This window comes from Asterias rubens, chromosome 1 (assembly GCF_902459465.1).
Source record: "Asterias rubens chromosome 1, eAstRub1.3, whole genome shotgun sequence".
Lineage (NCBI taxonomy): Eukaryota > Metazoa > Echinodermata > Asteroidea > Forcipulatida > Asteriidae > Asterias > Asterias rubens.
The window spans coordinates 27,303,205-27,320,818 of NC_047062.1; the positions used below are offsets into that span (position 1 = coordinate 27,303,205).

At 39.4% G+C, this 17,614-nt stretch overlaps 1 protein-coding gene across 1 annotated transcript in view; it reads right to left on the minus strand.

Annotated features, from left to right (window-relative positions):
* The window catches only part of LOC117289097 (poly(A) polymerase beta-like), a 139,678-nt gene that overhangs the window by 51,304 nt on the left and 70,760 nt on the right, over window positions 1-17,614 (minus strand). Inside the window, exons 9-10 of the mRNA XM_033770060.1 lie at window positions 14,609-14,684; window positions 7,309-7,429 (exon numbers count right to left, since the gene is read on the minus strand). Of these exons, the coding sequence (XP_033625951.1) occupies window positions 7,309-7,429; window positions 14,609-14,684 (197 nt within the window). The remainder of the gene's footprint in view (window positions 1-7,308; window positions 7,430-14,608; window positions 14,685-17,614) is intronic.

Here is a 17,614-nt window from a genome sequence, read left to right on the forward strand (position 1 = left end):
TTGCCCTTTTCCGACCGACCGAAAAAGTCAGAAATCCACGGCCGTTTTTTTTTCTTCTCTTTTTTCTTCCCTTTTTTCTTTTTTCAAAATGGTGTTACAACAAAAATAAAGTATTTATACTTTGAATGCCAAATACATTGTAAACGACAATAAACCCTTTATTGGAAGCTGAAATATTATATTTTGCTATGAGAGTGCTGTCAGAAATCACGATGAGGTGTCTGATACTGTTCTTCACACACACGTATTGGGAGGGCGGGCTGCCCTCCTAAATTTGGGCAGCCCTGCCTAACAATAGACAAACAGACTATTTTTAGACTGCATTAAAAACAGTAATAAACGAGTACCTGACAAGCCAAAAACCAACTTCAAAACTACAGAATCGGAAATGCGATTGTAAACAAAAATGTTAAAACACGACGATGCACTCGGCCACATGGTTCGATCTGTCGCCCACACCATGGAAATACCCACTGCATGCAAAGTGCATAAACTGTCCGCACGCTGTGATTGGCCGTTGATAGACTCAAACTAAATACGCACATACACGAACTGAGAAAGAATTGCCACGCAGTGTGCGCACGCCTGTAGAATGGAGCAATGAAGCCTTGAAGCATATTCAAACATGTATAACTTTTGCCGATTGAGGGCAAGCGCGATTTGGGGCAAAGTTCATTGATAAATCGATACTGTTAAAAGCGTAACCCGCGCCATCTTGGATTGAAATTAGAAGGTCCAGTGGCATGGCATCCTTGTGGAGATCAACACTGTTGTGTGTGTGGAATTCAACACGTTTGTGTCTTTTCAGACGTCGGGTTGCAAGTCTACAAAACCCTGACCCAAACTCCCACTTACTTACCTAGAAACCAAATTAATGTTTATGAACACATTAATAAAATAAACTTTTGATTGCCCTTTTCCGACCGACCGAAAAAGTCAGAAATCCACGGTCGTTTTTTTTTCTTCTCTTTTTTCTTCCCTTTTTTCTTTTTTCAAAATGGTGATCAACACGGTTGTGTGTGTGGAATTCAACACGTTCGTGTCTTTTCAGACGTCGAGTTGCAAGTCTACAAAACCCTGACCCAAACTCCCACTTACGAGTCATCTGATTGGAGGAAGTTTGGGCGGCGACCGTGTGTCAACCATTGGTCGATGCTGTTACCAGACTTCCTAGTCTTTCTGACAGGTGACTCATTGGACAGTGTTTCGCAGATGGTTCTCCGGATTGGTTCACTCATTGCCCCCTTCCCGCCCACCTGCCATTCGATCCGCCCTTTTTGGTCGGGTTACTTTCGCGTTGTACTTAGCATGGTTCTCCGGATTGGTTCATTCATTGCCGTGCAGGGTTGAAGAGGCTGGGTGCCAGAACAAAACCGAAACAAATCTCACGAATTTGCATTGAATGAATGAAGTAACTCACAGATTGATGTTTCGCAGGCGACCATGTGTCAACCACTGGTTGATGTTGTTTCCAGACTTCCAAGAAATCCTTCTGACAGGTGACTCATTTGTTGAAAAGATTAAATTTAAATTGAGAATAATTATAAAAAAAGCAGTCACTTCCAAACGGCATGAGAATTATGGACAAGGCGGATGGGATCTAACGGAAGCTTTATAATTTGGAAACATTGGGTAGGGCTATAGGTTGGAAGGAGCCTGAAAGGTGTCTTTTAATAACATTTTGGGGTTGGGGGCGGGGGCTTACACAAATAAAGTAAGCATTTGAAATCGAGCCCAACCTCTCCTTACATTCTGGTCAGTGTAATGTGAGTGGTGTGTTGTCTGGTTTTGAGACAGGCCACCTGTTGCTTGGTGAAGGAGGTCGCCGTGGGACCACTTTAGGTTGAAAGTGGGTGGCGACCTCGGACTTACAATAAATCTCCATTCAGAAATTGCACTATTGATGCAAAACGTATCTTGCATTTTAAACTATGGACACTATCTTTATAGAACAAATTATTTACAAGAAGGGAGTGTATACATTCTGATTCTTTTTGCCAGTTAACTCAAATGAGTACATGAATACCGTTTTAGAATACGGTTTGTTGATGGAGGTATAGTGTTGCAGTTTCAGAGTTTACCCCATCACGGAAGTTTGTGAAACTTATACACGTACGTCAAAGGCTGTTTTGAAGCTGTAAAAAAAGAACTTTGCATCTGGTCAAAGTTGTGGAGCAAAACGACATTAAGTTTCCTTTTGAATAAGTCCATTCACAAAATTGGTTAGAGCAGTGTGTCGGTCAGGTCTCAGAATGTACATTTTGCCAAATCCATTTTGTAGCCTACTTTAGCAATTGGTCCGTCGGGTTGGTTACTGGAGATAATGTTAACAAAAGAGCCCTCATGCAGCTGAATGGGTACATTTTTAGGAGTTTGCCTATTACAAAATTGACCCAAACTGGACGTAACAAACCCTAATAATAACTTGACATGCTTTCTGAAAGTGAAATAAGTTAGAGAAAATTAAGGAGTGAGGACGAATTTACCGTTTTTATTTAGTTTGTACGATATAGGGTTCCAGAGATATGGGATGTATGGAGGTTTGTTCCTAGAGCAGCATGAACATTAACAGTCAGAAATTGTGTTGTTAAAATTTCGCGAGATGCAATAAGCCCAAAGTGACAATAAACAATACACTTATTGACGTTCACGTTCACGTTTAGTGCTCCCGTAACATGCAGCCTATTGACCAGAAAGTTAACAGGACAAATTCAGATGAGAATAAACTAAAAAGAGGCCTACGCTCTTACCGCGAAGCGCGGCATCCCACTAGTAATTATTCTGTGCGTTGTTACTGATCGTTGAATCTCAATGATTTTATTGCAAACGAAGATCTTTAATGCCAGAACTGCTAATCACTAATTCATGAAAATGGTTTTATTTGAAAAAGTATTATTTAGGGCCAACATCTGGGGATAAGATCATCCAAAAATGTGTGGATTTTTTTTGTTCTCCTCTGACGTAGCCCCTATTGAAAACAGAAGGGAAAAAAAGAAGACAAAAACGTACCGACCGACCCTTCTCATTTTTTAGCCAAAAGGACAATAAAAAAGTGTTTTTTTAAAATGCCTATAGGACAGGCTGCCATCATTGTTCATCATTACATTTGGCTCAATGTAAGGTAAGTTATAGCATACCAAGATTCCAGCATACCATTGCAGATTTGTGGCTTTGGCTCATGGTCCAGGCAGTGAATCACGGCGAGTGCTTCCTCATATTTTCTCACTAGCCCCACTTGTGTGGCCAAGGATAGCTGAATCCTTAGCCACACGTCCACCCCATTTCCTCATGCAGCTAAGGAATACAAAAAATTCTCACGCGCTATCTTTGAGCCACCCGGCATTATAAACCGGCTGAATGTGTTCACATAACTCTTAGCTTGCTTTGTGTGTATTGAAAAGTGAAACAAATAAAATTTGAAAAAGAATTTTTTAACGATAACTTTGCTACCTTTCGCCGACTCTAATTTCATCGAATCGTGCACGGCGCAGCCATCTTGAAATATGCGAATCAGCATGACGTCATCGGCCTGCCGAGCTGTGGACCCGTGAGGGCGCGAATACAAATCAACGGCTGTTTTATGTGAATTAAGCTTGTGTACTTTTTACGCGCACGTAGTTCACGAATACTCGAGCAGCTCCAAATACTCGAGCAGCTCCAAAATATTTTATAAAAATTTACAGCGGGTGGGCACAAAAATATACCAACGTGAAATTCAATGCATTAGCCTCTTGTGTGCAATAGCCACTTACAGTTCATTGCTACATTGTACATCTGTCTACCACACACAACAACAGAATTGTGTTGTATCTCTGGAATGCAAGTCAGATATTAAAGAAGGAGATCAGTGGGGAGTGTGTAGTTCATCAAACACAAGTTTTTTACTTTTAGGTACACGTTTGTGGTTAAATAAAGTGTCAAATTAGGAAACATACAGTATTTTTAAACTTATTAATAAAACAAAAAAACAAAAAATTTGCAGAGAACATTTAACAGTTAAGCTGCTATAAAATAAAACCGAAGAATGGTTGGGGGGGGGGTAAAAAAAAGACAAATTTACAAAAAATTAGATTTGAGTCTGCGCAAGTACTGCAAGTACTTTTTTGACCCAAAAAACATTGTGTCTTATCTTCCTAGGTGTCTTGTCTGAAAACGATTGAGTTCATTTTGATGATCACCAATTGAAGTCTTAGTTTATACTATGGGAATTAAAGGGTAGCGATAAGTTCTTAAATGGTTGTTAAAACCGCAGGGTCATGGCCATATCGCAATAGCAAATTACAGTTCACCACTGTAAAAAGCACACTTCCCAAACCTGATGAACTTGAGAACTTCACACATAGTTAGATATGCACTAGGAGAGGAAAAATGTGTAAATTACGTCATGATGATGTCATCCATTCTTAAACTATGAAAATTCAAAGTTCATTATTTGAAAAAATCATAACTTTTGATCCACATGATGGATTCTTACAATCGATACATCAGCGAAAAGTTCATTAAAAACTCTGTTAACGCCTCACAGACATGACCCCATTTTGACTTCAAATTGGAAGTTGAAGATTTAAACATTCATGTCTAAAGAACTACGTAATTCCCCCATTGGTCGTGCATAAAGATTTTACACGTACAACACGTGTATTGTATGCGGTGCATGTCTAGAGTCATGCGGTGCATGTGCAGAGTCACGCTCAAGTGCTCATTCCTAAAAGATGGGTATCGGTAGTCGATTGTTTGCAAATTTTGTAAGCAACGTTTGCGGGAAAAGAAAACAAACTCAGAAACATCTCAATTGAATGTGGGGTCAAACAAAACAGAGTTACAATGTAATAAAAACCTTGGGTGTGGAGTTACCTTGGTAGAGCATTACACCAATATCGCTCGAACTAGCCATAGAGGCCGCAGAATGGCAATAACAGACAGAGACAGCGCGCCACCGTAAAGTAAACATACAGTAACTACAAGAGAACTAATCAGTATGGAGATGACACGCACATACAAGCCCTTGTAAGACACACGAGTTAACAAAACTGGGGAACATTGTGTGTCCACCCCCCCCCCCCAGATTGATGGCAATGACGGGACACAGGGTTTACGGCACAGGGTTGGTCTTACACAGTGCAAAACATGAGGTTCATGACAAAGGTGGTTAAAAGACACCAGGGAACATTTGATATTGTGTCCCCCACCCTTCGAAAGTGGTGTGGGGTGCAGGCCCGATTAAAGGGTCTATGTACTTATGTACTATGTACTTTGTAGGACAAATAACACAATGTCCACAGATTTACATTAAAATCACCTGGAAGTAGTATTTTTTCAAAATAAAGCTTTTGACACTAAGATATGTGTTTTGATGAGTGGAATGTGAATAAACAGTTAACTAAGGTTCTAAAAAAATAGTTCTCATGTTATTTACAAATTTAAGAGTAAACCCCGACCCGAGAGGGTGCTGTTCGTGACGTCAATCGAGGCGCGATATTTGAAGGGAAAATGTGTAGTCTGGCCCCGTCCACTACGTCTGGGTACCTGATCGGTATGATGCTTAGTACATAACTACGGTCACGGAGCAGACTGCACGCACTACGGCTGCTGTGCATGCGGACGGTCCACTCGTATTACCCGGCACGGTGAATCTCAAGTTAAAAACATGCCCTCAAAGTTCAAACTTACCGGAATTGTTCACGTTTGGCATACGCTCCTCTAGGTTCGTCACGTCCGACAGGTACCTTCTTTGGGGTCCGCCCAATAGTCCCAAGGTCCGTTAGTCCGAAGGTTCAATAGTCCCAAGGTTCGATAGTCCGAACGCGCAAATTTTCCATCAGAGGGGGTTCATTAGTCAAAAAATGTAATAGGGTTCGTTAATCCGAACATTTGATGCGATAGTACGAAGGTTCATTAGTCCGAGGGTTCATCGATCCGAAGGTTTACTGGTCCGAAGGTTCGGTAGTCCGAATTCAAAAAAAGGATTGTTGGTCCGAAGGTTCCAAACAAAAACAAGGTTCAACAGTCCGAAGGTTCATTATTCCGAATCAACGATAAGGTTCGATAGTCCGAATCGACGATAAGGTTCGATAGTCCGAATTGACAATAAGGTTCGATAGTTCGAATTGACAATAAGGTTTGATAGTCCAAATTGACAATAAGGTTCGATAGTACGAATTGACAATAAGGTTCGATAGTCCGAATTGATAATAAGGTTCGATAGTCCGAATTGACAAAACAAGTTGTTTAAATAGTCTGACTCCATCGTATTGGAAGGTGGAGCAGAATGACATAATGACACTTGACGCCCCCTCCCCATTATATCACGTGATGGGACGGCAACAGGAGTGTCCCCCCCCCCCCCCCCCACTCAAATCAAACTAATAATAATAATTATTATTATTATAACCGGCAATGGGTTATTAGGGAGAAAACCGGCAATAGGTAATTAGGGATTATAATAAAACAATAATAATAATCTCACGCCTACACCCCGCCTTTCCACAGGACCCTCATACCTATTTTTAAAATCATCACACCTTTGGTCTTGCTATTCTTTATTAATTGACCATTGTCAGTTGCATCATGATGCAACTTGCTCTCTAATCCTACCCTTTCATGTTTCCCTGCATTGTTAACGAACAATGCATTCACCACTTTTATGGTCCAGCAATCTATCCTTTCATACTAAACATCCTTTGTCCTCGCCACTTCACTCCTATTGGTTCATAGCCACCAATTGTCTCTGGAAATAGAAACTTTGATTGGTTGTTATTTTCCCGCTTCTTTCTGGATCCTTCCCTTAAACCCTTTCCCCTCTCTTTTCCTATAAATGGATATGTATTTGTTTGTACTTGTTTTATGCCTCTGAAGAAGGTCCGCTTTGGATCGAAAGCTAAGGCCATTTCAATCAATCAATCAATCAATCAGTTTATTTCCACAGTTTCAAAATCACAATCAGTATCAAATCATAGGCAATGTATTAGTTGGAAATAAAGAAATAAATAGTTGTTTGTCAATAACAAAAGTGCTCGTCTATACCATGGGCTGAATGAGGTAGTCAATAACAAAAGCACCCGTCTATACCATGGGCTGTCAGAAAACATGCTGCATATCCCTGTAGATAAATAACAATGGGGATTAGTGTACTGCAGGTAGACTGTTAAGGTACATGTTTAATGCTGGTGCTCTACTGCCTGAGCTGTCTAACCCCATGTTAGGGATCTCTCTATTCTCTCACTAACTAGCGTTGTCAATAATCTGTATCGATTCATGTCTCACTTCTCTGAAAGTAATATTGAAATATTTTGAGGGAGTTACATGTACCTTCTTTCATTTCCTGTTCCATGATAAACTTGGTAGACTGGGTGACATTGTATGTGGAATTCTGCTGCGGAAATGCTGGGGTGATTATGGGCATCAAATGAAACCTGTCAGACACATTAACCTATAATCAAAAATATAATCAGAACTATGTATTATCATCTTTTTGACTTCTAACTTATACTTATACTTATACAGGATTCAAGAGCAAAACTTTTGTTACAATAAATAAGAGAAGTCATACATGTACATGTACATTGTAAATGTAGGTTCATTTACAGAGTTGTTAAATTGTATTCGTCCACAGACAATATTATGAATATTCATAAGACCATTTTGTACTTTCATGAGAAACTTACAGTTTAACATAAGAGCTTAAAATTACCAATTACATTTTTTCTTCTTTCAACTGTATACATAATTAAAAAGAAAATGTTTGTATAAACACCAATTAAACTGATGTATTATTTACAACTAGAGCTGCATCACAACTCTTCTGCATTTTCTGTTTACAGAATTCCTATGTTGTTGAATTTAAAAAGTGATGAATTTCAACAAGCCATAAAAGGCAATGAATAGGGTTTTCTTCCTAAATGTCTCTTTCCTTGTGCCTTAGTGACAAATTCAACAACTTGTATTCAAGCAACCTAAGGTAGTCTACACACTGTCAATACCAAATGCATTTACAAGCGGCGTGTGAATTCCAGTACACTTTGTACTATTTCGATCTTAAATTCTTTGGTGATGCAGAGATAAATCGGAGTAGGAATAATATAATCATAGGGTGGACTTACAGTTAATTTGTGGACTCAGCTATATGTTGGCATAATTAATTTTTGCCACCTTAATTTGTTGTTTTATTGGTTTTTTTTCCATACTATTAACAATTTTGCGACGCAAAAACAGAAACGAAAAAGACTGTAACTTTTAAATTATTGTCGACAGCGTTGAACGAAGACTTTAGAGTTTAAATTTTATCAAGCCTGACATTTTGATATTAATCTACTTTTTGCTTTTTCAAACAACACCAATATTTAGCTATGTTATGAGATGATATCTTCAATTGACGTCTAATAATTTCAACAACCTAAGTGAAATCAAATCTACAATTTGAGGAAAAGACAGTGTTGTGAGAAAACAGAGAAGCGTCAACTTATGAGGCAGACCGGCTGCTAGTCCAAAACGGCAACTTTGGTTAGAGCTAGAGCTAGTAGATCAACCTGATGCCTGTCCTGGGGGATGTAAGTCCCTCCAGTTCCAATAGGCCCTGTCCTCTCCAACTTCTTAAAATTACAAAACACCTTTTAGGGCAAGACCACTTTGGCCTTGGAGCAAGCTCCGGGGCGTCTTGTCTGCTTACAATTGAGTTCTTTTTAATGGTCAATGCATGAAGTCTTACGCTTACACTGTAAAATAATATCTTTATTTCGTCCAGGGTAATTCTACTTGTTATTAGTTTTCTTCAAATAAATAATGCATCGTACCTGCTGCGTAGTTTTAACAACCATGAACGAACATATCAACCAAAGACCTATCACTGCCATGCTGCTGCCCAATATTAAAAATAAATAATGGGTGCAATCTTTGAAAAGGCACAAACTTTGTATCAAATTCCAAAATGCTTGCGCGATCTTTAAAAAAAAGGGCCATCTTCAAAGATTGCGCGAAGTGCCCTCCAGCATTTGCTGCTTCTTGTAGCTTACAAATCATTTATTGGGCAACATTTGAAAAACATATATTCGCGCTCGTTGTGTAACTATAAAAAACAATGTTTTTAGACAAAATCTTTAGAATGAAAGTGAAAAAAACTATATATAAAAAATAGGAGCGATGTTTCATTATCATCGTGATAACAAAATTACAATCCGTTTACGTTATGGTACATATACGTGTTGTCTTGCCCCGAGAACTTAATAGGCCTCTCGCTTTTGTAGATAGCGCCCTCAAGTGTTCATTATTTTTACTCGCATCTATCATTTTCCCGTTTTAAAGCCTTCGTCTAATTCTGCAGTTTTGAGCCCCAATATCCTTGTTTTTTCCCTTGGATCAAGCACAATCTGTAAGTTTTTCATTCTGTCTTATTATAAATCATTCCTTGTCTAGCTCGCTCGATTTATTAGTGTTTTCAGGCTAGTTTACTTTCCTTAAAACTGTTGTTGCCAAAATCGGCTATAGTAGACCAGCCAAACTTTAAAAAGTGCTCTAGAAAAAAAAACCACGGCATAGTTTGTTAATGGCTAGCATCCATGGTAGATGTATGGATCATGGGCTCGGGAAGACGATTAGGGTGGATGCCCAGCTTGATTTTGAATTGTAAGGTCATTTTGGGGTAAAAAGGTCAAAAAAGGTCAAAAATCAATATTTTCATAATTTATGTCAAATTTATTCACATTTGATAGATCTATCCATGAAATGTGTTTTTAACTTTATGTTGATACTAGAAACCTATGTAATTAACGTATAAACTTTGACCTTGTGCACAAATGTATAGCAAAACGAAGTGTAAAAGTGTGATTATCTTGAAAAGGGTACATTTTGAGTACACCAATTGTTTTTGCACTCCCCATCCTCATTGGTGCATTTATTGGTTTCAAATAACTTTTTTTGAAAGGTGAATATACCCAGGCAGTTTTTGAGAAAAAAAAATAATTCAAATACCACCTTCATGTGGGGTCTTACCGACTTATTTTAAGGTCAAAGTTTCAAATAAAGCAAAAAATTAGCATTTTTGAAATTTTCACAAAATTTGATTCCAAGTGATAGACCTATCCATAAAATGTATTTTTACATTAATGTTGATATGCCAAACGTATGTAATTAACGAATAAACTTTGACCTTGTACACAAACGTATAGCAAAGCAAAACGTGAAAGTGTGATTATCTTGAAAGTGTAAATTTCTAGTATACCAGCTTTTTTTGCACTCAATGGTGCAGTTATGTGTTTCAAACAACTTTTTTTTTGAAAGGTTAATGTACCCAGGCAGTTTTTGAAAAAAGAAATTACTCAAATACCACCTTCGTGTAAGGTCATATTGAGGTCAAAAAGTGCCAAAAATGTCAAAATTTAATTTTTTAAAATTTTTTCGCCAAATTTTACCCCAGGCGGCAGATCTATCCATAAAAAATAATTTCATCATCAAAATGACATGCCAAGTCTGTGAAATTATGAGTTAATCCTTTGTCTTGTACACAACGTATAGGAAAATTAAATCTTCAATTGCAATTTTCTCAAAAAGTGCGTATCTTGAGCAGTGTTTTTGCACTTTCTATCCCAGCAATGCATATAAATGTTTGAAAACAACTTTTTTTGTGAAAGGTCAATATACCAAGGCAGTTTTAGTTTAAACTAAATTCATATTACACCTTCCTCATTGGTAAATTGAAACAAGAAATGCGTATGCTGATTCATGCAATTAGTTTGATATAGTAGTTGTATAGTTTGACGTGCTCAAAAAATGCATGTTTGTATCAAAGTTATTTCAACACTCCCAATCTTTCCAAGTACATGTATGCAGTTAAATACACAACTTTTATTAGTGAATTAACAAAGTTGAACATTCTTTTTGCAGTAAAATTTTGTTTTTTCCTAGGTAGGCCTATACATTGTAGCTACGATGGGGGGTATGGGGTATCGTGCAGTGGAACATTGTATACTTTCTTATCTGGAGTGCCATTAGTCAAAGCTAACTGCAGAGCTACATGTAACCAGGCACACCAAAACCAATACAGCCTGACATACTTTTATGCCAAGTTTCTTTGATGAAAGAATTCTCACTACTCTTCAGGCACTAGCAGACAGCAATGACAATCTCATCACTTTGATCAATCAGTTTGTGGACATAACACAGGTCAGAAACATTCCATCATCACAGTTGCCCGGCCACTATACACTTCAGGAAGAAATGAACTTAAACGGGCAAGTCAAAAGTTTGAGATTTAAATCTTTTTCAAGGGAGGACTACGTCTGCTTAAACAAATTCAACAAGCACTCTAGAAATCCAAACTCCCGACTGTGGTCTCATTACATTGTGATGGTGGAGATTGAGATCCAGGACTCGGAAAGACAGATACTTGATCACCAATCTGGAAGCTTTTTCCGTAATGCTGCCGTCCCCATCATCTATGACCACAGTAACTTTGATCGATATGGATGTGTTCATCTGGCAGATATGAAACTCCTCAAGAAGACAGAGATGTTGATGATGTTTAGAAGCTTTCATAACAAACAGTAAGATTTGATGTGTTCCGACTAAACCCAACCTTGGCGAAGAAGATGACACAGACTCTGATATTGTTAGAGAGATACCACTGGTATCTTTGACAACAAAAGACATTGCACCAGTTGCTGTGGTAAAGTGATCTTCTAACAACTCCAAATCATGAAACGCAGTATATAATAACCATCTGGAAGCACCGTCTGCTTCAAGAAACTGATGGTTTTAGTGACGCCCTGAAGAAAACATTGCGCAAAAACTTTCTCTGATCTGTACAATGCAAATGTTTCAAACAAACGAATTATGTACGGTACAAAGCCTATCAAAACGGACAGAAAGTTACTGCAACAATTGCTCAATGCTGCCACTGGAACCTACAACCTGGTCTTGATCGCTAGATTGGAGAGGGCTCCACCAAGGCAGTGACACAGTCGAAGAGAATGGGAAAGAAAAAGCCAATTCGAAAGTTCATCGATAGACCGGGGTTCCACACCTATACACGTCAGGTATGGGCTATTGAACAAACCTGATCTCAAGTTCTTGTCAGACGTTTTTGTAGAAAGGGCAAGGGTCTACTGGAAAGATGAGGAATAGTACAGGCGGGGGTTCCTTTATGTTACAGAAGCCATGGTCCTTTAGGAGAGATGACGTTTTGAGGACACCTTAGCAGGCTCACACCCGGTTGATGCTCCATGCATAGAGGCAGTCAATGAAGGATAAGAGTGATTTGCAGGTGGAGAAATGTCACATTTGTGTGTTCAAAAGCGTCAGAAACTTGGAAATAAATGCACATTAGTTACCCGATAGGTGCAGTAACTGAGAGACTTGCCAAGCTTACATGCTCTTAATGATGCAACACAGCCTCTCCTACATGACCATTGGGAAAAGCAAGTCTCCGAAAAGCAAAGTTAATATGTGTCAAGGGAATCGGCAGTTAAGGAGAACTTGCTCTCATTGAGCAGTTTGGTAACACTTGTGCACCTTGGTATAAAATCATCAACCTTGTCAGGCTCCAACTCTTTGATAAATAAGGCGAAGAAGTGTCTGGAGATGTTACCGCCAACAAGAGATGCACTGAAACTTCACACAGCATAAACTAGGAATACATGGACGTCTCATCTCTCACACTGACACAGACACACATGAGCTTAAAAGAAAGAGTGGGGTTACCTGGAAGACTACCCCTATCTCAGATGCTTGATTTGAGCTAGTTTTATTAAGGTGCAAATCAAAGGGCACCAAGTCAAACTGTAAAACTATGTCAAACTTTTCTGCGTGAATAGCATACAAGTACCTTTTTGTTTCATTTTACCACGTAAGAAAGTATGATATGATTTTTGTTAATGCCTTGGTATATTGACCTTTCAAAAAAAAGTTGTTTTTAAACAATTATATGCATTGCTGGGATAGGAAGTGCAAAACACCGTATTGTGCTCAAGATACGCACTTTTTGAGAAAATTGCAATTTAAGATTAAATTTTCCTACACGTTGTGTACAAGACAAAAGATTAACTCATAATTTCACAGACTTGGCATGAAACTATATTAAATGGATAGATCTGCCGCCTGGGGTAAAATTAGGCGCAGAAAGTCAAAAAAATTAAATTTTGACATTTTTGGCACTTTTTGACCTCAAAATGACCTTACACGAAGGTGGTATTTGATTTTTTTTTTTTTTTTTAAACTGCCTGGGTACATTAACCTTTCCCAAAAAATTTGTTTGAAACATATATATGCACCAATGAGCTGGGGAGTGCCAAAAAATGCTGGTATACTAAAAATGTACACTTTTCAAGATAATCACACTTTTACGTTTTGCTTTTGTATACGTTTGTGTACAAGGTCAAAGTTTATCCGTTAATTACATACGTTTGTCATATAAACATGAAAGTAAAAATACATGTTATTGATAGATCTATCACTTGGGGTCAAATTTTGTGAAAATTTAAAAAATGCAAAATTTTTGCCTTATTTGAAATTTTGACCTTAAAATGAGTCGGTAAGACCCCCACATGAAGGTGGTATTTGAATTATTTTTTTTTTCTCAAAAACTGCCTGGGTATATTTACCTTTCAAAAAAAGTTGTTTGAAACCAATATATGCACCAATGAGGATGGGGAGTGCAAAAACAATTGGTGTACTCAAAATGTACCCTTTTCAAGATAATCACACTTTTACACTTCGTTTTGCTTTACATTTGTGCACAAGGTCAAAGTTTATACGTTAATTACATAGGTTTGTAGTATCAACATAAAGTTTAAAATACATTTTATGGATAGATCTATCAAATGTGAATAAATTTGACACAAATTTTGAAAATATTGATTTTTGACCTTTTTTTACCTTTTTACCCCAAAATGACCTTAAAATTCAAAATCAAGCTGGGCATCCACCCTAATCGTCTTCCCGAGCCCATGATCCATACATCTAGCATGGATGCCAGCCATTAACAAACTATGCCGTCCAAAGTGTAATTTCACACTTTGGCTGGCCTACTACTACATGTGCACCTTACATGTACTTTTTTACCATGTGTGCATTGTCCGGAAACTGGGCAAATCTCATGTTTGGTATTTCAGCATGGATATAGGGTCTTTTTTGTGACTTTACCCATTCTATGTCAGCTTTTTTATATTTTAAGGCTTCGCTCACGTTATGCTTTATAACTAAATGTATGTTTTATTCTTGTTTATTACAGTTTCACACTGGTTCCAATAAAGAAACAAATGACAGTCTGACAGTGGAATAGTGTTTAGCCTCTGACTAATTTAGTCACGTACTCGACTTAGTGAGGTCAGAAGACGTGTTCTTATATCATCACAGTGCCCCTCCGTTTGTGTTGCAAGCAGTGAATGCGATCCTACTACAGAAATACAACATTGAGATACGGCAGGCATACGCTAGCTGGAATGTTGCCTCTTGTCCCGCGTGGCGCCTTGTACGTTAGATATTAAGTATTTTTCCTTAAATTTGGGATACAAAGAAAAATACTGTAAGGTCTACTACAGCTGTATTGTATAGGTACATGTATTTATATCAACTTGAACATTAAAATGAAGGCCAACTAATCCTAAAGGTTGTTACTTACCCTTGGGTCCCAAACAGGAAAGGTCAAGTCAGTACCTGTCTTTGGTTGTTTCAGTAATACAGGTTGAGGCCAGACCCTGTTGACATACAGAACGTGTTATTGTTTTAAATCATTATTTACATTTGAAAACAGCTACTGCATTACACTCTGAAGATGAAGTACTGCAATGGATCACTTTATCAGAACCTAACATGAAAACAAGATAAATCAATTATTTTTATCAGACTGTGTTTGAAGCAATTATTCAATCCAAATTGCACGCCTCATTTATAATGGACTGAGATTACTTTAGAATTGGCTGAATTGAAGCAAATTTATAGGTCTTTACTCAAAGGTAATAATATGTAATGAAACAACACCACTCAAAGTGCATTCAAGTGATTAACCACCATTTTCATTCTCACCAAAACAGCAGCATATTGTTTACCAAGTTTTTGTCAAGGTTTTGAAATTGATTGATTATGTCTTTAAATATAGTCTTTTTAACTTGTCCAGAGACCAAACGTTGAATGAATTGTTTGAAACATGGGTGTCGGTGTAAGCTTTCTAGTGTCCATGGAGGTTTTCTAGTGTCGGGTGTAGGTTTTCTAGTGTCGGGTGTAGGTTTTCTAGTGTCCGTGGAGGTTTTCTAGTGTCGGGTGTAGGTTTTCTAGTGTCGGGTGTAGGTTTTCTAGTGTCGGGTGTAGGTTTTCTAGTGTCGGGTGTAGGTTTTCTAGTGTCGGGTGTAGGTTTTCTAGTGTCGGGTGTAGGTTTTCTAGTGTCGGGTGTAGGTTTTCTAGTGTCCGTGGAGGTTTTCTAGTTTCGGGTGTAGGTTTTCTAGTTTCGGGTGTAGGTTTTCTAGTGTTGGATGTAGGTTTTCTAGTCTCGGGTGTAGGTTTTCTAGTCTCGGGTGTAGGTTTTCTAGTGTCGGGTGTAGGTTTTCTAGTGTCGGGTGGAGGTTTTCTAGTGTCGGGTGTAGGTTTTCTAGTGTCGGGTGTAGGTTTTCTAGTGTCGGGTGTAGGTTTTCTAGTGTCGGGTGTAGGTTTTCTAGTCTCGGGTGTAGGTTTTCTAGTGTCGGGTGGGGGTTTTCTAGTGTCGGGTGTAGGTTTTCTAGTGTCGGGTGGAGGTTTTCTAGTGTCGGGTGTAGGTTTTCTAGTGTCGGGTGTAGGTTTTCTAGTGTCAGGTGGAGGTTTTCTAGTGTCGGGTGGAGGTTTCTAGTGTTGGGTGGAGGTTTTCTAGTGTCGGGTGTAGGCTTTCTAGTGTCGGGTGTAGGTAATCTAGTGGCGGGTGTAGGTTTTCTAGTGTCGGGTGTAGGTTTTCTAGTGTCCGTGGAGGTTTTCTAGTGGCTGGTGGGGGTTTTCTAGTGTCCATGGAGGTTTTCTAGTGTCGGGTGTAGGTTTTCTAGTGTCGGGTGTAGGTTTTCTAGTGTCGGGTGTAGGTTTTCTAGTGTCAGGTGTAGGTTTTCTAGTGTCCGTGGAGGTTTTCTAGTGTCTGGTGGGGGTTTTCTAGTGTCCATGGCGGTTTTCTAGTGTCCATGGAGGTTTTCTAGTGTCGGGTGTAGGCTTTCTAGTGTCGGGTGTAGGTTTTCTAGTGTCGGGTGTAGGTTTTCTAGTGTCGGGTGTAGGTTTTTTAGTGTCGGGTGTAGGTTTTCTAGTGTCCGTGGAGGTTTTCTAGTGTCGGGTGTAGGTTTTCTAGTGTCGGGTGGGGGTTTTCTAGTGTCGGGTGTAGGTTTTCTAGTGTCGGGTGTAGGTTTTCTAGTGTCGGGTGTAGGTTTTCTAGTGTCGGGTGTAGGCTTTCTAGTGTCGGGTGTAGGTTTTCTAGTGTCCATGGAGGTTTTCTAGTGTCGGGTTTAGGTTTTCTAGTGTCCGTGGAGGTTTTCTAGTGTCGGGTGAAGGTTTTTCTAGTGTCCGTGGAGGTTTTCTAGTTTCGGGTGTAGGTTTTCTAGTGTTGGATGTAGGTTTTCTAGTCTCGGGTGTAGGTTTTCTAGTGTCGGGTGTAGGTTTTCTAGTGTCCATGGAGGTTTTCTAGTGTCGGGTGTAGGTTTTCTAGTGTCGGGTGTAGGTTTTCTAGTGTCGGGTGTAGGTTTTCTAGTGTCAGGTGTAGGTTTTCTAGTGTCCGTGGAGGTTTTCTAGTGTCTGGTGGGGGTTTTCTAGTGTCCATGGCGGTTTTCTAGTGTCCATGGAGGTTTTCTAGTGTCGGGTGTAGGCTTTCTAGTGTCGGGTGTAGGTTTTCTAGTGTCGGGTGTAGGTTTTCTAGTGTCGGGTGTAGGTTTTTTAGTGTCGGGTGTAGGTTTTCTAGTGTCCGTGGAGGTTTTCTAGTGTCGGGTGTAGGTTTTCTAGTGTCGGGTGGGGGTTTTCTAGTGTCGGGTGTAGGTTTTCTAGTGTCGGGTGTAGGTTTTCTAGTGTCGGGTGTAGGTTTTCTAGTGTCGGGTGTAGGCTTTCTAGTGTCGGGTGTAGGTTTTCTAGTGTCCATGGAGGTTTTCTAGTGTCGGGTTTAGGTTTTCTAGTGTCCGTGGAGGTTTTCTAGTGTCGGGTGAAGGTTTTTCTAGTGTCCGTGGAGGTTTTCTAGTTTCGGGTGTAGGTTTTCTAGTGTTGGATGTAGGTTTTCTAGTCTCGGGTGTAGGTTTTCTAGTGTCGGGTGTAGGTTTTCTAGTGTCCATGGAGGTTTTCTAGTGTCGGGTGGAGGTTTTCTAGTGTCGGGTGGGGGTTTTCTAGTGTCGGGTGTAGGTTTTCTAGTGTCGGGTGGAGGTTTTCTAGTGTCGGGTGGAGGTTTTCTAGTGTCGGGTGTAGGTTTTCTAGTGTCGGGTGGAGGTTTTCTAGTGTCGGGTGGAGGTTTCTAGTGTTGGGTGGAGGTTTTCTAGTGTCGGGTGTAGGCTTTCTAGTGTCGGGTGTAGGTAATCTAGTGGCGGGTGTAGGTTTTCTAGTGTCGGGTGTAGGTTTTCTAGTGTCCGTGGAGGTTTTCTAGTGGCTGATGGGGGTTTTCTAGTGTCCATGGAGGTTTTCTAGTGTCGGGTGTAGGTTTTCTAGT